This window comes from Somniosus microcephalus, chromosome 21 (assembly GCF_052327205.1).
Source record: "Somniosus microcephalus isolate GS21.2 chromosome 21, FLI_Smic_1.0, whole genome shotgun sequence".
NCBI classification, from domain to species: Eukaryota; Metazoa; Chordata; class Chondrichthyes; order Squaliformes; family Somniosidae; genus Somniosus; species Somniosus microcephalus.
Genome location: NC_141007.1, coordinates 66,402,156 through 66,424,572, shown reverse-complemented (window position 1 = coordinate 66,424,572; position 22,417 = coordinate 66,402,156). Strand labels below are relative to the sequence as shown.

The following is a 22,417-nucleotide window of genomic DNA, read 5'->3' as shown; positions in this document are numbered from 1 at the left end:
CCTCGGCTTTATAAACAGAGGCAGAGAGTACAAAAGCAAGGAAGTTATGCTAAACATTTATACATCGCTGATTAGGCCCCAGTAGGATTATTATGGCCAATTCTGGACATTACACTTTAGGAAGGATGTCAATACCTTGGAGAGGGTGCAGAGGAGATTTACTAGCATGGTACCAGGAATGAGGGACTTCAGTTACGTGGGGAGACTAGCGAAGCTGGGGTTGCTCTCCTTGGAGCAGAGAAGGTTAAGGGGAGATTTAATAGAGGTGTTCAAAATCATGAAAGGTAAATAAGGAGAAACTGTTCCCATTGGCAGAAGGGTCAGTAACCAGAGGACACAGATTTAAGGTAATTGGCAAAAGAACCAGAGGTGAGTTGAGGGGAATTTTTTTTTTTTTAACGCATCGAGTTATGATGATTGGGAATGCACTTCCTGAAAGGGTGGTGGAAACAGATTCAATAGTAACTTTCAAAAGGGAACTGGTTAAATAATTGAAAGGGAAAATTTTGCAGGGCTATAGGGAAAGAGCAGGGAGTGGGACTAATTGGAGAGTTCTTTCAAAGAGCCGGCACAGGCATGGTGGGCCGAATGGCCTCCTTCTGTGTTGTATGATTCTCAGTTTCTATCAAAAACAACCATTTCTACATGAAAATCAAACAATTATTAAATTAGATTTTATTTTCTCAATTGAATATTTAAAAAAAAATGCACAACAAAAGGACACAAGCTTTAATATTCTGGTTTTCTTCCAAAAACTAAATTCAATCTTAAATGCAATTTACATTACAAAATGCTTCCAGTGTAGCACTGGCTATGTTTTAAATGAATTAATCTGTGCTTTTACACATGTGCATTGTTTGAACAGTTTGTGCTAATAAAATCAGACTTGTCCAAACAACTTTGGAAAAACAGCAATTTTTTGCTCAGCTTTTCCACTAAAAAGGCTAGCAGAACGGAAAATGAGCTGATGTTTATCCAAAACCCATTTCACTTGGGTCCTTGAGCAAGTGGGGAAGGGTTGAGATTTCTCTTTATTGTGATTTGTGAAGATAAAGTGGACTTAAAAACTGCCATCTAATGTTTGGAAATAAAGTTCATAAACATGCAACTCAAAACTGCAGCCGACCAACAAGGATGTGATCTGGTAAATCCAACCCTGCCTTCAGTACAAAGCCACACACATTAAAGACCATTTGTTCAAACATCTTTTCGGTGAATTTTGCACTCACAGTGAGAGATTTCAGTACTATGGAATCAAACACCTCCACTTTGGACAGTCAGTGCCGGCATCAAGTGCTTTCAGGAAAGCTACAGCACAGGTGAGAGGCAGAGAGAGAGAGAGAGGAAGAGACAGACAGACAGGCAGAGAGAGAGCAAGCGAGACAGGCAGAGAGCGAGACAGGCAGAGAGCGAGACAGGCAGAGAGCGAGAGACAGACAGAGAGGCAGAGAGAGAGAGAGCGCAACGCTCCTTCCGCTCTCTCCTCTAACATGCTTGAATAACAACCTTAGAAGCAGTAAGATTTTCTCCTCAGCCCATCATTTGCAGTCAACGGCGAAACAAAGGCTTTCGCTGCTGGCTCTGAAGAAAGCTGCCCACAAATATCTCATGATCTCTGTGGCAAGAAGTTTGGCCTTTTCGATGTTCAGTTGAGATCAGTGCAGTGCAGTGGGAATTCCACAGTGCGAGCTGCTGTGAAGGCAACAAGCTGTCTAAGCAGCCAATCACAATGCAGAATTCTCAGAGTCAGGGAACCAGGAAGTGAAGAAGCTCCTTTTATTCTGACTTTTTAAAAATGTTGTAGAGAGCAAAACAAAGATTGGGGCTCTCACATGGGGAAAAGGTAAACCTGAAATAAAGATGAACAAACGTTAAAAAAATAATGGCCCGTAGTTTCCGACAGGAGGCTTGCTGTGTGCGGATGCCTCCGATCGGAAAAAAGTCTACGCCCTTACCGGAGGGCTCGCGAGGTGCGTACACTTCTGCTCCTGGGCCTCTCCACAGTCAAAATGCACAGGGCCCACATATCCCGGGGGAGCAGGCGGTTCGCAAGCGTCCCTGGAATCACGTGGGCCAGGCCAGCCAATAGCAGAAGGGAATCTCCCTTCATACTTTTGGCAGATAGACCTGTCAAATATATGAATGGAGATCACCCCAGAAACACAGTAAAACATTAAATAAATATTTTAAAAAATCATCACGTTTTTAAAATGAGTTAAAATTACAAGATAAATTAAATATTTTAAACAAAAATTTTAATTTTTGAAAAAAATTAAAGTTTTTTACGGGGCTAAAAATAAACTTACTTTTAAAAGTATTTTTAAAATTATAAATCAGTGCAAAAATGTGTTTTTTTTTTACTTTTTCCAACTCTTATGCTGGTAAAAGCAGGCCTTACCAGGCGTAAGATTTCTAAGGGTTTTCAGCGGGCGGAGGCTCTGCAGAAAGCGGATCTCTCCACCCGCAGAGGCCCTTCTCCAGGGCAGGCGGAGGATCTGTCAAGAGGATTCTTGACAGATCAGAAATACCAGTATTCAGCACATGCGCTTCTCATACCTGAAACCGGCATTTCCGATGTCCCTACGGGTGCATACCCAGCGGCATCGGAAAATACGGGCCAATGCTTTTTTTTTTTTATAAAGTTTCTTAAAATTTGTAATTTTCATTATAATAGAGAAATTTGACACTTCACAAAATTAAAATGAGTTTTTCAGGGCCATAACATTTGTTCAGCAGTCGATACGCTGTTAAAACCCGTTTCATCTAATACAACAAGGTCTAACTTTTAATGGGGTATTAATAGCAATATTACTGTGGAAAAGCTAATGTTTTAATAATTTCCCTGATTGCTGACTATGGGGGTGCGGGGTTCCACAGCGCAGCCAGTGTCGCAGCAGTGAATGGCGGACCGCAACTTCAGGATTTTCACTTTAGGATGCACATGCACTAAATCCTGAAGTTGGGGTCAGTTTCAAAGGGGTAATAATGGCGAATGCGGACAGTTCGCTGTTACTACCCACTGCAAGTTCCGGGCTCTTATGTCCAAAGGGGTCATTCCTTTATGGCTCGAGTAAGATTGCCAAACTGTGGTCAGATCAGAAGGGACTGGGTTGAAATTGCCCTACATGTAGCTCTCAGTTAGCCGAGAATGATTCGAGTTTCATTACACCACGATTGAAACTCAGTTCCAAAGGGATAAGAGTGTGCCCTAGACCACACTAGCACTCACTCTTCAGATAACATTTTCCCGCTTGACAAGTCAGTAAGAAGACCTATGACTATGATAGAAGTACTGAGAGTGGAAATATCAGATTCTTTTTGATTGAGAGACTTGAACTGTGCAGTCAGGATAATTCGAGGTTAGGTCAGAATTGCTGCTGACACTAACATGGTCCATGAATATTTATTCTCCACGGATGTAAAATGGATAAAGCTCCAACACCCGTCAATTCTCCTGGTATCAACATGAGAATAATATTTGTTGTGCTGACCATTTGAGTTCACTTACCAAGCAAATAGATTAGCCTGGGGATGAAAGTCCAGCGCTGTCAGTCCTTTTACAGTCTGAATTACATTCACTGACTCTGGCATCCGTGGGTCAAAGAACCGCACATCTCCATTCACACTTCGTAATTGAACAGGGGAGAGCACGTTAAGTTAGCACAAATTACGTTAAGACTACATACAAGAAACAGAATATTTTACTGTTGATAAAAAAGTGCAACAGCTAGAACGCCGTTAATATTTCACTAACTTTACCAAATGATTTATAACTGAGCTTCTTCCGTGATATGATGGTGCCCAGTAAAACACTATGCTGTAGCAAAATTAAATTAATAAGTAAAGATCTTACCTCTCTGATGAATGACAATTAAAAAAAAAACTGAAGAGATCTTTAATTAATGACCAGCCTTGTGTCAAACTAAATAATTCACACCATATTACAAACACAAAACCCATTATGAATGTAATTATATATACACATGATGTTCAAATAGTCAATTCAAATCTAAATAAACAGTATAGCAATATATTCTGCCTTACCTCACAGTGATGATATTGCCTTCGGGAGACTTCTGTAGATAGGTTTTTACCACCCATGCAGTATGTTCCCTGTAAGTCATTACACGGCTGTAGAAACAAAAACCACATCAACAACTAGAGTGGCATTCCACCTGACAGCAGGGGATAGAGCATTGGCATTCTTAAAGTGTTGGACTCATCAAGGGTGGACGGGGAACGGTAGCACAGTGGTTATGTTACTGGACTAGTAATCCAGAGGTAACAACAGAAAATGCTGGAAAAACTCAGCAGGCCAGGCAACATCCGTGGAGAGAGAAATAGAGTCAACGTTTCAGGCCGAAACCCTTCGTCAAGACTGAAAAAGCACAGGAAATGAAACAGATTAAAAGGCCAGTTTGGGGGTTGGGAAATGGGGATGAGAGAACAAAAGAGAAGTGAAGAGACATTAAGAGGTATTCAAAACCAGACGAGATGGTGATAGGACTAGTGGAGACAAAAGACAGCTCTAGATTAGGTGTTAAATGCCCTCTAGTAATCCAGAGGCCTGGACTAATGATCTGGAGCCATGAGTTCAAATCCCACCACGGCAGCTGGGGAATTTAAATTCAATCAATTAATTAAATAAATCTGGAATTAAAAAAAGCCAACGTCAGCAATGGTGACCATGAAACGACCGGATTGTCATAAAAAACCCATCTGGTTCATTAATGTCCTTTAGAGAAGGAAACCTGCCTATATGTTACTCCAGACCCACAGCAATGTGGTTGATTGTTAACTGCCCTCTGAAATGGCCCAGCAAGGCTCACAGTTGTATTCAAGGAGGTGGCTCACCACCATCTTCTCGAGGGCAATTAGGGATGGGCAATAAATGCCGACCTTGCTGGCGACGTCTACATCCCATAAACTAATTAAAAAAATGATTGCAACACCTTCCACTTCTACCACCCAGTGTTATCATTAATTCTCAGGTCAGGTCCGGCATGGCTTAGATGCAAGATAAAACTCCCACTAAACATCCCAAGATGCACCTTAAACCCAACTTAATTCTTTCTTTCCATCTCCCATGCTGTGGCATGCCAGAGAAATTAATAGTTCAGTGCTACGTTGTGGACTTGCACCTAATTAGGAACTGGAATTAAATTGCAGCCAAATCATTTTCATTTAACCCTCCTACAAATGCCGGAGAAAGGGGCTGTTCCTGTGCTGTCTTCTAACATGGATCACAGTGAAAGGACAGTGCTGCAACCTAATGTGCTATTCAGTCGCAGCTGCTCAACATGAACATTTAGAAAACCAAGTTAGTGGGATAATGAAATTCTCATATAACCTTCAATCAATTTCTAGGGAAAATTATAAGAATTTATTGCAACCTGCAACATACAGTTTTTTACATATATGTTTGACTTGTCACTGCCATAATCATCAGCCTGGCTCAGTGGCCTTTTTCAGGTCATGGACTTGAGCATATTGGCCCAGCTATTCCGATCGCAGGCCTCCCGTGGGCGGAGGGCTGCGATCTGGAAAAATCTGGAAAATAAAGGAAGACCTGTCAAATATATGAATGGAGATCACCCCCAAAACATAGTAAAACTTCAAATAAATTTAAAAAAATCACATTTTTAAAATGACTTGAAATTACATAAATTAACTATATTTTAAACAAAAATTTAAATTTTTGAAAAAATAATTGACATTTTTAACAGGGCTAAAAATAAACTTACCTTTCTTTGAAGTATTTTTAAATGATAACTTTTTTCAACTCTTATCCTGGTAAAAGCAGGCCTTACGCCTGCTTTTACCAGGTGTAGGAATTGTAAGGGTTTTCTGCGGGCGGAGGGTCTCCAAAAAGCGGAACTATCCGCCCGCAGAGGCCCTTCTCCAGCTCAGCCGGAGGATCTGTCGAGCGCTTTCTTGACAGATCGGAAATGCCGGTTTCCAGCGCATGCGCAGTGCATGCCTGAAACCGGCATTTCTGATGTCCCTACGGGTGTGTACACAGCGCGTACCCACCCCTAGGGATCTGAATATCCGGCCCAATATGTAGGCTGACCAGTGCAGTACTGAAGGAATGTGCATTGTTACAGGTGCTGGCTTCCAGATTAAACTGAGGCTCCTGTTTAGGTGGATTAAATTTTTAAAAATTCATTTATGGAATGTGAGCGTCACTGGCAAGGCCAGCATTTATTGCCCATCCCTAATTGCCCTCGAGAAGGTGGTGGTGAGCCGCCTTTTTGAACCGCTGCAGTCCCTGTGGTGAAGGTACTCCCACAGTGCTGTTAGGGAGGGAGTGCTAGGATTTTGACTCAGCGACGATGAAGGATCGGCGATATACTTCTAAGTCAGGATGGTGTGTGACTTGGGGGTGGTGGTGTTCCCACGCGCCTGCTGCCCTTGTCCTTCTAGGTAGAAGAGGTCGCGGGTGATGTAAGAAAACTACTAGGCACTTGGTCCGAGTATTAAACAAGGCTTTAATCAACTGTTTTTCAACATGGAGATCTAGTTGTGTCCTTTACTAGTTCCTGTTAAAGAATATCCTGCACAAGCTGGGCCCATGCCCGAGTATTTATACTCTCCCTGGACAGTGCCACCAGCAGGCCGCTGAGTATTATTACATAAGTCATTTTCACATGAATGACAAGATTCATGTCAGCAGGTTTGGGAGGTGCTGCCGAAGAAGCCTTGGCGAGTTGCTGCAGTGTATCTTGTAGATGGTATACACTGCAGCCACGGTAAACTGGTGGTGGAGGGAGAGAATGGTTAAGGTGGTTGATGGGGTGCTAATCAAGCGGGCTGCTTTGTCCTGGATGGTGTCGAGCTTCTTGAGTGTTGTTGGAGCTGCATTCATCCAGGCAAGTGGAGAGTATTCCATCACCCTCCTGACTTGTGCCTTGTAGGTGGTGGAAAAATGATCCAATGATGCTATTCACAGAGCACAGGGGAATTCTCCCCGTGTCCTGGCCAACCAACATCACCGAAACAGATTAACTGCTCGGTAATCTCATCCTTGTCGTGCATAAATTGGCTGCTGCGTTTGTCTACATAACAAGTCACCATACTTCAAAAATAATGAATTGGCTGAGAAGTGTTTTGGGGCATCCTGAAGATGTAAAAGCTAAGTCTTAAGAATTACGGTCAACTTTTTTTGTTGAAACAAGTGCTGATTATATTGTGACGGAACTGGTTGCAATGTATAGAGCTGAACAAGCTTAAATCACCCTGCCTCAATTACTATCTACTGCTTTCAATTCCATATTCTCCACACAGCTGGGCTCGGTAACTCTCTCTAAAGCCAGTTGTGTTTCACCCCCTCTCTTTCTGAAGTATACTACTGAAATTGTACTAAATGTGATTTATCCAACAGAGCAAAGATAAAACTTAAATAATGTATAGACTAAATAAAATATATTTTAAAATAACGCATGTAGTTGGGTAAATAACAGAAGATTGGAAACTAATTTCTAGCTTTGGATGGGTAACAGAAAATATTTTTCAAAATGGCATTGAATCAAAAACACAATAAAGACCCCGCATCAAATAAATTCTCCCAGAGCAATGTTCTTTTCCTAGAGTCAGAACGTGGCTGAATCCTAATAAAATTCACTCTATTTGTCAAACAGAAGCCGTTAACTTTTACTTCAAATCAACAACAGAATCAATCTAATTTCTTTAAATTTTCATTAAAATTTAAACAGAGGAGAAATTGAGAGAAGTAATGCCGGTTTCTGAAATCACGGTGCTGATTAGTGCCGTGTTTATATTGCAATCTAAATTTCTATAGCAGGCGAGGTCCCGGCCGCTATAAAACCAGACAAATATATTGCCAAGCGAGTCCCACAGCAGCCAGCACCATGCAAAGAAAGAGCTGGAGACACACACACAAACTTACTCATATGTAGTTGTTTTCAAATAGTTCAGAGATATGTATCTGGGCACGGCACCTTCTCCAGTAAACTACACGAGCCAGCGGAGGTGCTCAGACCACTATTGGCCAGAAAGCATACGGCTGCTCGAATCTCAGTTTCAATTCTATGTAATGATCAGGAGAGATGCTGCCTCCAGAAACTATTGCTGGGCTGGCATCAGTGTGCTATTGTCTGAGAACAGACACAGTCAAATTCCAAACTCTCAGCTTTGCTACAGTGTGTGGATGGAAGATTAAAAAGAAAATGAAACTGAAACCTACCATTCATTAGGAGCCATTCTCCTATCGTAGATACGAACTGAGCCATCACCAAGGCCACCCACGATTAGCGATCGATTAGAATCACAGGAAAGGCTCGTCACACAACTGTCTGCCCCAGTTGGAATATCCTATAAATCAAAACAAAAAAACGTTTAGATGTAAAAATGATGCCGACACCAAATAGAAGGAAGAAAGAACACCTAGTTATATAGAGCCTTTCACATTCTCAGGAAATACCACAGGCAATTCATTACTTTGAAGTGTGGTCACTGCTATTCTAGAAATAAAAGTGGATGACAATTTGTGCACAGCAAAGTCCCACAAATAGCAAATGAGATGAATGACCCAGTTAATCTTTATTTGGTGGTGCTGGTTGAGGGAGGAATGTTGATCAGGTCACCGGAGTTAATACCTACCGAGTTTAGTCCTATTCCTTGTGTCCGGTTTGTCAGCTGTGGCTCAGTGGGTCGCACTCTCGCCTCTGAGTCAGAAGGTTGTGGGTTCAAGTCCCACTCCAGAGACTTGAGCACATAATCTAGGCTGACTCTTCAGTGCAGTGCTGAGGGAGTGATGCACTGTCAAATGAGCTGTTAAACCGAGGCACCGTCTGCTCTCTCAGGCGGATGTAAAAGATCCCATGGCACTATTTCGAAGACGAGCAGGGGAGTTATCCCTGGTGTCCTGGCCAATATTTATCCCTCAATCAACATCACTAAAAAACAGATTATCTGGTCATAATCACATTGCTGTTTGAGGGAGCTTGCGTACGCAATATTGGCTGCCACGTTTTCTGCATTACAGCAGTGACTACACTTCAAAAGTACTTAATTGGCTGTAAAGCACTTTGCAAAGTCCTGAGGTCGTGAGAGGCGCTAAATAAATGCAAGTCTTTCTTTTTAACACCACCATCTCCAAGTTACACACCATCCTGACTTGGAAGTCTATCACTGTTCCTTCATCGTCGCTGGGTCAAAATCCTGGAACTCCCTTCCTAACAGCACTGTGGGGAGTATCTTCACCACACGGACTGCAGCGGTTCAAGGTGGCGCCTCACCACCACCTTCTCAAGGGCCACTAGGGATGGGTAATAAATGCTGGCCTTGCCAGCAAAGCCCACATCCCGGGAACGAATAAAAAAAAAGGACTAAACTCAGTAAACCTTTTCTGTTCAAGGGAAAACGTGGCAATTGAGACTTGGGTGAAATCAATGTACTATAGCACACAATCTAGGTAGTTGACAGGTGGTTGGATACCAGTTCATTAGAACTGATGATCCAGTCACTTAATTCAGGAATAAAAACAAGCGTAAATCCTTAATTGTGGGAGGAATAAAAATACACAAAAAAATGGTACTCAACTTTTAAACTACATTCAAGGAGTGTGCCCAGTATGTAGAACAGGAAATGATATCCATACAGTGTTCAGACAATGGCAGCTGCTCACTAACTGATCAACAATGCACATCAGCGGACTGCATTTCAAAAGTCCTTCATGGGCTGTGAAACTCTTTAGAATGTTCTGAGGTTGTGAACGGTGTTAGATACATTCATGGTTTTTCTTTTGCTCAGGAGAAGGTTTGAACAACATACCTAGAAGGGTATGACTGATTCAGCCTTGAAAAGACTTTCACACCTGCCCTAGTAATTATGAGCCATTTGCAGTTAACCAATTTTCTATGCTTCTGATTCCAAGTGAATCTGAAGTTGGATTAAAAATATTGATCCGTGCGGCACTGTATGAAAGGAACAAAATCAATGCTTATCAGTTTCAATAGCCCAAATTTAGCTTTTATTTTATGTTTTGGATACAAGGATAAGACTTCAATTTCTTGCCTGCACTAGGTTCTGCTATTCAGACAGGCATAAAGTCATCTGCTTAAGTACTCAAGCAAAGCTTCTTCAGACTCACTTTACAGGCAATTTTGCAGCAAACATAAAACACAAAGCACAGATATTGCCTTGTATTACACTTTGTGCATATAAAAGTTTACTCAGGTTGAAATACATCCTAAGATATCAAAAGCCTTTTCTCCCATCAAATGAAGTTGGCCTGAACTAACAGAAGAATTTATCTGAATACCATCAGGATAAATCAATTGACATTTCACGCTGTGGTAAAATTCAACATCTGAGCTTCCTATAGGCTAAACAAGGAGATTGACAGGGTAGATGCTGAGAGGTTGTTTCCCCTGGCTGGAGTGTCTAGAACTAGGGGTCACAGTCTCAGGATAGGGGTAGGCCACTGAGATGAGGAGGAATTTCTTCACTCAGAGGGTTGTGAATCTTTGGAATTCTCTGCCCCAGAGGGCTGTGGATGCTGAGTCTTTGAGTATATTCAAGGCTGAGATCGAGAGATTTTTGGACTCTAGGGGAATCAAGGGATATGGAGATCGGGCGGGAAAGTGGAGTTGAGGTCAATGATCAGCCATGATCTTATTGAATGGCGGAGCAGGCTCGAGGGGCCGTATGGCCGACTCCTGCTCTTACTTCTTATGTTCTTAACATGGCCACACTGGATTGGTGTTTTGAGTGCATGTGAAAACAAAACCTTGTATGGAAATTATGCTGCAGGAAGGTGCACCATCCAAAATTGGACAATTCTGGCCCAATGAAAATTGTAATGAACCGGCAATTAAATGCTCTGAGACAAAGCCATTGATCAAATCTGTATGGTGCAGCAGTTACCAAGATATTGCATACATCAGCATAAAGAGTATACATGGGTTTCCCAGATGAACCGACAATGATGGGTACTGCTGTGGTAATGATGACTCTTTCATTAAGTGTGTTGTGAGTTGTATTGTTGTGGTGCCAGGTAATGAAGTTGTAGAATGTAGCGACATACCCAAAGCCAGTGATTGTGGTTGTCTGATGAAGGTAAACCAATTGGCAAACATTGCCCAACTAAAATTTAGGATTGGGTTGCCGAGATCTGTAACCTATGGCCAGAGCACCCTATACAAAGGAACTCAATGATAATGTGCCACTTTGTGTCAGCTACAACTCGAGCAATATTTGACTTTGCACATACCTTGGTCACTGTAAAACAATCGCAAGAACTGAAGATATTTCCACCAGGCAGGAATTGATGATGATAAGACAGTAAAAGCAGACTGTGCTTTGATTAACCAAACTCCAAACAGGGCACCAATTATAGTGTTAAACCACTGCCCAACAGACCAGCAACTGAAAACTATTGCGGCTTTAAATAATTTTTCCTTCTGCTGGCCAAGGCATTCACCACCACTGGCTGTTAGAATGAGGGACGTGCAGACTGTGCACATCTATTGCCATAGATTTATGAAGTAAAGTCATGTATCAATATACTACTAGATCTCAGACTATTTTTCAGAGTTTTATAGGTAGCAGCAGGAACCTGCACCTTTGAAATCCCCAAGAACAGAAGTGAAACCAATATATGCAATGGGAATACTGCTACAGAGATTACAAGGCTGATAAACTACGGGAATCTCAAGCAATTTAAATAGGGGCAAGGTTTCTGTTTCAGAAAGCTAAAGTTTCAGAAGTTGTGTTATCAAACTGTATCATTCTGCAATATATTTATATGAAAAATTAAAACTTGCTTTTGACCTTCTACATCCCATATAGTTTCATGCTAAATGCATCTTTGTGCTACAGAATCCATTGTTGAAGGATTTCCCAGGAGACCACCCAACTGGAAGTGAAGTTGAGGCATTCTGTTGATGTGGAGAATGAGGTACTCAAGAGTCTGCTGGCTAGCTGGTACAGATATCTTTGTAGTGTGTGTATGCATGTACAGGAAACTTTGTGTTATCCGGAGGCTAAGTGTCCGGCAAGCTCGAGCCACCGGCAAAAATCAGGAGCCATTTTGTTAGGTTTTTTTTCCCCTTCTCGTGGCTTTTTTTTCCCCTTCTCGTGGCTTTTTTCCCCCCAACAGTCAGGCTCTGGAAAGTCTCTCTGAAGCTGTTGCTAAGCTACAGAGACGCTTCCAAGGTACGGGCCGACTGTTTAGAAGCTGTTGCTAAGCAACAGTGTTTGTTGTTAGATACGGAGATGAAAAGCTCCGTATGCTTCAACATTAACGCGGGTGTGTCCGGCAGTTTTGAGGGAGCGGCAACAGCTCGGTCCCGTATAGCACAAAGTTTCCTGTATATCTTATCAGGAACAAAGGCTACCCTCTAACCGGTCTGTAAATTGACCACCTTAAGCAGCAATCCAAGTCATTAATAAAATTGCTTTTTGAAGATCCTTTTATTGGGTATCTGCTGCACTTTTGATTGGATGAAACATCAAACTCCTGGGCTCTTATGGAATAGCGCATCAAATAAGGACTGCTCAGGAACAGCAGAAATGTAATAAAGAAAGCTGTGGGATACACACGTGGGCCAAATGCATCACCTAGATAGAATTCCTCATACAATACTATCATCCACTAACTCAGAATTCAAGATCATTAGACGAAGCATAGTTTTTACCTGTACTTTCATCTCTCGGTCCGTATCCCAGATACGAATAATACGAACATCTCCTGAAGTCATTAAGAGACCAGTCTCCTGCTCCCAGTCCACCACCATCCCAGCACCTGAACAGAAAGCAAGTCCATCACTGGATTAACAGCATACAAACTGCACTGAAGTTTAGACCAAACTACAACACATTTTTTGCAGCCTCCGACACCTAAACAGAATCAAGTTCTGTTCAGTGAAGCCTGGTATTAACATTCTAGTGTTTAAATGTGGTGTTCCGTAAATTCTGACTATCTGAAACTTGTAAACACTCGATCTTTTAATAAAAATGTGACAGTCATTTAATTAAAAACTTAGCCTCTGCTTAAAAGATGATTTTAATATAAATATGTATTTTCGAGCAAACCCAATTCTTCACTTTTAAAAAACCCCATTAATTTTCCTGGACTCTCATCACTTCACATCTGTATTGTGTGTAAAACTTTCCTATATATTGTACAAAAGACAAATGATCCACTACACACTTTAAACCAAGAAACAGCTACAAAAATATGCATTTCACAACTCAAGTTGTTCTTTAATCGATTTGGTTCGTTGCATTTCCTTCCACCAGAAGTGATATGATGGATGCCATTAAAACAAATGAATAAATACATGTTAATTTGGTTAGTTTTTGCCCTTCATCTCAATGCCCTCTACGTATTTAATTTCAAATGCTTTTAAAATTGGTTGAAATGTTCTAGATTAAGAACATAGTGAACAAAATTAACTCCTGGTAATCACTAAATATTAGATCCTAAATCAAAATAAAACACTTCTATGAAATTAGCCAACGTGATACATACATTTTGAACTGCCTCATTACCATTAACTTCTTTTGTTGGCTTTCCACAATATAGATTTTGTGGATTAATTTTTTCCCTTCCTCCTCCCCTTGATATTTTTCCGAAGCCAATTTCTCTCGTTTCCTTCAAAGATGCCCCACCCCCACATAATATGCATCTGTCCCTGAGAGAGAGAATAAACATGCAATCTATTCCCAAGCATCTGTCTGGGCCTTTCCTGAAATGCTTACAAGGTTGAATTGTTCTCCCAATTTTCCTTCCTGAAGGCAAGGCATTTATCTGAAATCAGAAAGCCACCCTGTGAATAACTGCAGAAGGGAAATGTATCTTTGCCCCTCATTCTGTGGTATAGTATATAAATACATTAATGTCCTGCACCCCAGAGTACACTGTATTTAAAAGAAATATAAGCCGGAAAAAACTGTAGCAAAGAAATGCAGTTTAAAATTCCTCAGGGCATCCTACTTCTGATGCATGCAGAGTGTGGGCGGGCAGTATGCTGAAGACTGGGGAATCCCTGTAGTACTCCTGGAAAGGAGTACCAGCTCTGTTGTTGTAACTGATTAATTCGTACAGCACTACCAACCACCCACACAAAATAAGATGTTCTGAATGCCAGAGCATAGCTTCTACACTATTCATGATGCGCTGCCTCTGTAGATTTATCCACCTAGCCAGTGAGCCATTTAATATATTGCTTTTGACTCAGAGTACCAATAATAAGGCTACTTGCAGTTAAGTATGCCTATTCACCAAGGAGGTATGCTATTTCCAGTTAGGTAATTGAGTAATAGTTACACACCACAGCAGCACTGTGTGGATATTAATCTGCTAAGTAACTAAAAAAAAAGGTATAATCTAAGCTTGAAAAAAGTATTTACTCCTCCCTGCAGCATTTCAAATCAAACTAGTTTGCTTGAAAATAATAGTATTAAATAAATGTTTTATGTCATCTCCAACAGGCAAAATGTTAATGTAGTCCTTTTTTTTTTACTCCATACAACTCCACAAACAGAACGTTATAGAACCAGATCGTCTCTACTGTTTGCATCATCGCGGTTTCTCTGCCCGGAATGCCAGCTTTGAAGAGCTTCTGCTCCCATCTCTGCGGTGATTTCTAATCGACTTATCACAGGCATTCTTGCCCTTTTCCCTTCCTGTTTGCAATTGTATATGTTTCAGTTCTGACCAAGAGTCCACATCCATCACGCTAATCTATCTTTTCAGAAGCTGATGGACCCGTCTTGTGTATTTCTAGCACTTTGTTATTATTATAATGTGGTCTATTCAAAATACCCATTCTTTACTGGAATGGAATAAATATCTTTCATGAGCAGTGCAGGGTTCCCTAACCTATGTATATGCTGCACTCTTCAACATGATAAATGACTTATGGGGAATGGATCACCATCCTGCTGAATCTGGGCCAGTTTTGTGCTGCTAGCTGTTAAGAGACTGTCCATGTCCTACATGTACAATTCACCTCTGCTCTACAGTATATAGTGTACATATGTGCTACATATCTTAACTTTCCAATTAAATATCCATTACATGTAAAGTGCAACAAAAAAGTATTTTTTTTATATAAAGGGTTTTCATTATCAAAGAATGGAGAGCTTCTGAGGGTCTTCACTATATTCAAACTCAGTAAAAGACAGCACTCTAACTCCATGTACCATTCTATATTTGGAGTTTTATTACAGGAAACTTTAGTTTATCCGGAGGTTGTATGTCCGGAAACCTCGATCTACCGGCAGAAATCAGGAGCCGTTTTGTTAGGTTTTTCTTCTTCTCGTGGCTTTGTTTTCAACAGTCGGGTTCTGGAAAGTCTCTCTGAAGCTGTTGCTAAGCTACAGAGACGCTTCCAAGGTACGGGCCGACTGTTTACAAGCTGTTGCTAAGCAACAGTGTTTGTTGTCAGATACAGAGATGAAAACCTCCGTATGCTTCAACATTAACTTTGTATGTCCGGCAGTTTTGATAGATCGGCAACAGCTCGGTCCCGTCGGTGCCGGATATAACAAAGTTTCCTGTACATGCTTTACTTTTCATATCTTTGTGCATTAGTCTGCTACCTCTTGACGGTACTAATAATCTAAAGGAGGCCACAAGTTTTTCTATGGTTGCTAACGTTCCTTGTCGATTCAGCCATTAGAGAGAAACACTCTTGATTAGTTCCTTGATGCTCCATTAAAACGGCATGGTATGTTAAAGAACTTTCAGCCAGTCCCGATCATTCAGTCAGAGTAGATAACAACGATCAGATAGTGACATTCACTTGAAGCTTCTGCTTTTTTTGTTTCTAAATGCCAGAAGCATAAACATAACTATTCCAGTCTGGGTAGATTGTTCCTGGACTTCTTTAAAGCCTTGGGAAAATGCAAAAATTTCCCCCAACCTCGTACCTTTACCTCTGGTCTGCTGGAAATAGACTCACAATTCCTGCCCTCTAGTACTTTACCCAAGTGGTTATTCTTCACTGGAGTGTATCAGCTGGCTATATCACCATGAGTGGCATCACAGCAGAGATCAATCCTCTCCTCACACAACAGTCACAGTGATGCACTGTCTAGCAAAGGTCACTGGTCAGTGATCGGGAGCACGGATCCCAGCTGATTCTTCGCTCCCACGTGCCCAGAGATTCTGAGACAAGCTGTAGTGTGCTAAATGTTGCCCTGGGTGAGATCAGCTCACTCAAGATAGACCAAGAACTGAACATGGGACTGTCCTGGTGTGTGAGCCTCAATACAATATCACGGAGTCAATCAGGGGATCTGGAGATGTAGCAACTTTTTCTTCATGTTGATAACCAGACTTCTATGCTGGCAAATTAATTCGGAGTTAAAACAACTACTTGCATTTATATAGCGCCTTTAACATAGCAAACCATCCCAAGATGCTTCCCAGGAGTGTTAGCAAACACAATTTGACACCAAGCCACATAGGAGATATTAGGAAAGGTGACCAAACTCTTGAAAACAGAAACCCAAAAGTATTCGAAGACCTTTATAGATGCCAGAAATGTACATGTGTTCCCCCCGCCCCCCCCCCCACAGAGGCCTGCAAGAAGTGTTTCCTTCAGATCGGCAGTGATCACAAACTGGAAAGGGGATGCGGTTTTCCATTCCTGAGGGAAAAAAAGCTGCTCAGCGGCAGTCCTGCTGCAAACTTCAACTGAGTATTTCTCCTCTAGCTGTCAGATCCAATGTGGTGGATCTCCAGCAGGGCACTGCGGAGTGAAGAAAATCAGTCATTTCAGCTCGCCGGCAGGAGGACTTTGTTTCAATTAACTCTGTTATGGGGTGGTATTTTACATTGAAGGTCTCCCCCCGCCAAGCAATGTTCCCTTTCAATTCTATAAGTTTAGAGGTTAGAAATCTTTTTGACTTGGTTGGCACAATGCCCCTTTTTGGGTATGAAAATGTTTCTATTTTAATTCACTATATTCGAGTTGCACATGGATGCTATAGCTTTTTAAAAAAATTACTGCTGCTTAGGAAGAATGACCAAGGACTACAGAAAAATACTGATTTTATTTTTGCCTATTGACTGAATTTGTAAGCATTTGGGGTAAAATCATTTTATTAAGAATAAAAACCTTTATAAATGTACATTGTTAAAGCAATGTGATACATCAAATGATAGAGATTTATTTAAAAAAGTTAAACAACTCTTTTAGGAGGCTTAAAATTGACCAGCTAATAGCAAATTAAATGCAAGTAGCCAATATTGTCCATTGGATAAGTGTGTACGAGTGTGTGGGGGTGCAATACTGCTGCTGTTTTTCAGTAGTTACATTCCTAGGTGATGTCCCATGGCATTACTCCTGGTGAGCTGGAAGACAGAGGGTTTTATAAAGGAGGAATGGATTGTCTGTAGCATTGCTCACACATGATATGGTGTTCATAAGAGCGAGAATGTCTTACCATGAAACGAATAACGTATTGTATTGTGCTCTTAAGGGTGTGCCGAGCTATCTCCTTTAGTATTGTTCACAGGCAAAAGTGTAAGAGAAATTAGTGTGGCTCTTTTATTTTAGCACCATTACTACATAAAATTATATAATAAAAAGATAAAAGTAGTTTTTGATTTTCAGACCATATACACACTAGACAACCTCATGGGGCACTGTTGTAATGTAGAAAAGCAGTTTAAGACATTCTGAAGTCAGAAAATGCACAATAAATGCAAGTTCTTTCTTACTCGTCTTTGTTGTTCTTCTTTCTCTTCTAGCCCCCTCTCTACTTCTCTGTCTCATCTTCTGCTTCTCTCTCTAGTATTCTTTCTCTTCCGTTGGTCACTCTCTCTCTCTCTCTGCTGCTCTGTTCTGTTCTCTCTTTGTCTATTATTCTTTCTCTGTGCTCTTCTACTTCTGTCTCTTTTCTTATTCTCTTATTTCTGGTGGTGAAGGATCTGGCCAGAGCCTCAAATTGCAGGGTAAGGGATCTGGCAAGAGACATAGTATTGCTGCTGGGGGATAGGGGTGGTAAAAGAGGTCCAACCTGGGCTACAGGCTGGGATCAGGGAAGGTTAAGCAGATGAACGTTATGGTGCATTATGCAGGAGCAATGGAACAAGCTGGGGAATTCGGATATTGACATTGGGGGCATAATTATAAGGCAACATTCCACATCATGACATTTAAAAAAAGGGAACGGATATACATTTCTTATTTTAGCCAATTTGTATTTGCAATTAAAAATCTATTAAATTTTGGTGAAATAATTCAAGAACTGGGGTTATATACATTTGTTTCATTATATGAAAACAATTTCTATTTTCATTCAAGTCAAGTAAGGGTGGTAATGGTAGGTAGCAGAACCCAGTATTGGCCTACTTATTGGGTTTGATGCAAATTTGTCAAAATATATGTTGAAGTTGTTCAAAGAGGTGGAATACATCTTTAATTATAGGCGATTAATCCAGTTTTCAAAGGATCCAGACTTGATTATTTAAGTTTATAAGTTGAACTTGACAGAACTCCCAAGTATTTCTAAAGTTAATGAGCAGACTGAAGAAACACAGTATGGGTGTTTAATTTCAGCACAATAATTTTTTTTGGAAAAGTAATCAATATAATGATAGGAGGTTACACATTTAATTTGTACATTATACATAAAACTTCACGGAAAGCTGCTGTTTAGGAAACAAATATCAGTTTGAAGGCAGTGGTCACTGTAGAATTTCCCAAACAGACAAAGTGTGTGTATAGGTCAGAGAGACAAAGAGTACGATCAAATTGAAAAACGTGTGTGTAATATTTCATTAGCAAATGCTTAGAAAGGTATGGGCTCATCAGGGATAATTGACGTGGATTTGTGAATAGTAGATCATTTTGGCAGAGTTGATTGAAGTTTTTAAGAAAATTACCAAATGTAGAGAGAATAAAAATGCAGTGGGTGTGGTATATATCGACTTTCAAAAGGCATTTGAAAAGGTGCCACTTAAAATACTGGTTGACCATGGTATTGCAGATCAACTGACAACATGGATAGGGAGATAGCGGAAGGTTAGAAAAGAGAGAACAGTCGTAAATAGATGCTCCTGCAAGGAGAAAGGTGGTTTTGTTCCAGCATCTATGATGGAACCTCTTGTTTTCCATTCACATAAATGATTTGGCCATGGCACAGATAGATTAATATCAAAATTTGCCATCACCCGTTAGGCAACATGGCAAACTGTGGGCAAGAATGTGGGAAACTGCAGGAGGGTAGACAGGGTAGGGAAGTGGGTAGATAGATGACAAATGCAAGTCAATGTAGATAAATGTGTAGCAGTATATTCGGGGGGGGGGGGGGGGGGAAGGAACAGAATTGAAGTATAACCAAAAATGGTAAAACTCTCAATAGAGCGGAGAAACGGAAAGATCCTGCCTTTCAAAGCTGGATTGCTGGTGGTAAAAGCCATAAAAAGGTCAAATGGGATTCTGTGTTTATATACAAAAGAAAGACAATGAATTACATAGAATTTACAGCAAAGAAACAGGCCATTCAGTCCAACTGGTCCATGCTGTTTATGCTCCACATGAACTTCCTCCCACCCTACTTCATCTCACCCCATCAACATATCCTTCTATTCCTTTCTCCATCATGTACTAATCTAGCTCCCCTTAAATGCATCCAAGAAGAATCTGTACAGGATATTACTTAGGCCATCGTTGGAATACTGTGCCCAGTTCTGGGCACTAGTATCGATAGGATAGTGGAAACATGGAAAAGGTGATATCAGGGATGAGGGGGGATACAGTTATGATGAGAGACTTGAAAAATCTAGGATTGTATTTATTACAGCAGAGCAGATTAAGAGTGTTATTTCCACTGGTTGGCAAATTGGTGAAACTAGGGCATAAAATTATCAACATCAAAAGATTAAAGCAAGAGGTTAGAAGAATTTGTTAATGCAAATAATTATTGCAGTACTGCAATGGCTTCTGAAGCTGAATCAATCATAGCATTTAAGAGGGAATTAGATAAACAGTTGCAGAGGAAAAATATTGAAGGATTCGGGGAAAGAGCAGGGAAATGGGATTAGAGTAGGAAGCTCTGATGTGGAGTGAGCACTGGCATAACCGAGCTGAACAGTCTCCTCCTGAAATTCCTATGATTCTATGATTTTAAGTTTACAAATTTAAATAAGGCAGTCATCAGTTGCCTTTACTGAGTCAACAACACCCACAGACCAAGATCAGAGTTGACAAACTACTAAATTCCAGTTTGGGCATAATTATTGACTAATATGCTTACCACATCCTTCAATACTATGAAAGCTGTGGTGCTGTTAAAAGCTTTTCATGTCTAAATTAACTCTTTCAATAGTTCTATTTCATTCCCTGCTCCCTCCCAGAGCGTGTCACATTTGCTAAACAGTTAAACACTCAGTCCATTACATAATAATTTGTCATAGTTCAACACCATTATCTTACTGACTACTCAAATGTTGACTTATTATTAAGGTTCACCAAAGGAATGGATAGGTTGTCTTACAATAGAACATAACCAATTTCTAATTCCTTCTGTAGACTGCACATTAATTAAACATTCTCCAATCTACTTAGTCCCCACAAAATTCAACAGGAACACAGTGATAAAAGGTTTTTCTCCTTCAACTCAATGAAGCCCTGAATTCTGCACATAGTACCAACTATGCATATTTTAGCAGCTAAAGATGCTTGCAAAAAACTAAGTACTTACTTCACTGTCTACATGAATTCCCTTGGTATCAGTTGCTCATTAAATCTTCAGGCATGTTTCATTATTTCTAGCTTATGCACAGGATACGGGAGAGTAAAAGGAACTTCCTTTCTAATGTACTGCTTGCTAAATCAATAATATATGCTCAGAGTCCCCTCACTCAAGCAGGCAGGCTTTTATGTGCTTTCCTCTTACAGGTTTGACTTTACAAACTTTTTCAGCTATTTAAGTAGCAATATTTTTTGCCAAAGTTACTGGAATGAGTTTAGTGTGTTACTTTTTCCATGCCTCAAATTTTCCATAGAAAAATACAGCACAGAAGGAAGCGATTCCTCAGAATTAAAGTACAAATCGGAGCAAAAAAAATATACATGTAAAATACTCAAATGACTAAAAGTTTTCTTCACTGCATTTCGACTCTTGGTATGACTCACAATCTAATAACTTTTCTACATAGATATCAGGTCCCAAATTAGAAAGCTTGCTTCCCCCTAGATTAGGAAGAATCAAAAGAAATTAACTGGATTTGCCCATTTAGTTATGAAAATGCAAACCACGCCTTCTATGTCCAACACATTATATGCAATACAGTAACCCAATGAAGGGCATTGCTAGCATTTTTAGCCCATAATATAAATTATGAAAGATGATCATTTACCAGTGGTAGAGCCTTCCATATATTTTTCAAATTAAGTTACTCTCCAGATACTAATAAACAAGCTTAGTTGTCTCAAGACAACATCGCATTTGTCCATTTAAAAACTTCAATTTCAATGGTTATGTGACCCCCTCCCCACCATAGGCTACAAGAATCTGCTGCTCTTTTCAACTTTTACAATATGATAAACCTAAACCACCAGATCAAGTGCAAGAGCTCAAAGGTCTTGGTACATACTGTCCAACTTGATTCAGAGATTAAGGATCCGTCATCCTTTCAGATTGATTCATCTGGGCAGCAGTTCTGCATACATTTGGTTGGAGACTGTTTCACAACTGGCTTTCCTAACTGTCAAAGGACAAAACGCGTCTTATTCTCTCCATAAATAAACAAGAACCTCTCACCATCAACACAATGGCACCAATATTGTTCTTCAGAAACAAATGTAACAGGATGAGACAACAGAAATTGTAATATCATTCAGACATGGGTTCGGAAGACGTAGTGCATGAATTTATGCAGCTCCAAATCAAGCTTCCCAAGGCAGAAACGAAATGGGAGGGGGCCAGTGGGATAGAATAGGTAACTGCAAGATCAGGGGACACTTCTCCACTGTTGAAAAATTAACAAGTGAATTGAAGTAGGCTTTGACTTTTGGTTCAGTAAGTGTTGAAAGTTTCAATTCAATTCAATTCAAATCGCTTTATTGGCATGAGACAAGGTACATCTTATGTTGCCAAAGCATCGAAAAACATTCATGGTTGCAAAGTATTGCAATACACAATGAACACCACACAAATGGGGTCAACATAATCGTCTATGCACCAAAGGAGAAACCTTTTCTACTTGGCGTCATACCCTTTCTCAACAAGTGATTTTCTGAAGGCCAGAATAGTCTCTACTATTAGAAATAATTGTGCTTATCAAATAAAGGTTGGCTGGGAAAGGGTACCAATTCTAGTATATCCATTTGTGCGAAGAGGCTCAAACTGGTAGGACAAACAGAAGATCTAAATTCAATTGTAAGGTGGTCTGAGGATTACATAGAAAATGAGCAGATAGAAAATCACA

General features: G+C 40.4%; 1 protein-coding gene across 3 annotated transcripts in view; it reads right to left on the bottom strand.

Annotated features, from left to right (window-relative positions):
* rptor (regulatory associated protein of MTOR, complex 1) overlaps window positions 1-22,417 on the bottom strand; it is a 432,389-nt gene that overhangs the window by 12,965 nt on the left and 397,007 nt on the right. For all 3 annotated transcript variants that reach the window (XM_085963808.1, XM_085963809.1, XM_085963810.1), the window contains 4 exons: window positions 12,663-12,769; window positions 8,207-8,334; window positions 4,045-4,131; window positions 3,509-3,625 (listed from right to left, as the gene is read on the bottom strand). In XM_085963808.1, coding sequence (XP_085819934.1) covers window positions 3,509-3,625; window positions 4,045-4,131; window positions 8,207-8,334; window positions 12,663-12,769 — 439 coding nt within the window. The remainder of the gene's footprint in view (window positions 1-3,508; window positions 3,626-4,044; window positions 4,132-8,206; window positions 8,335-12,662; window positions 12,770-22,417) is intronic.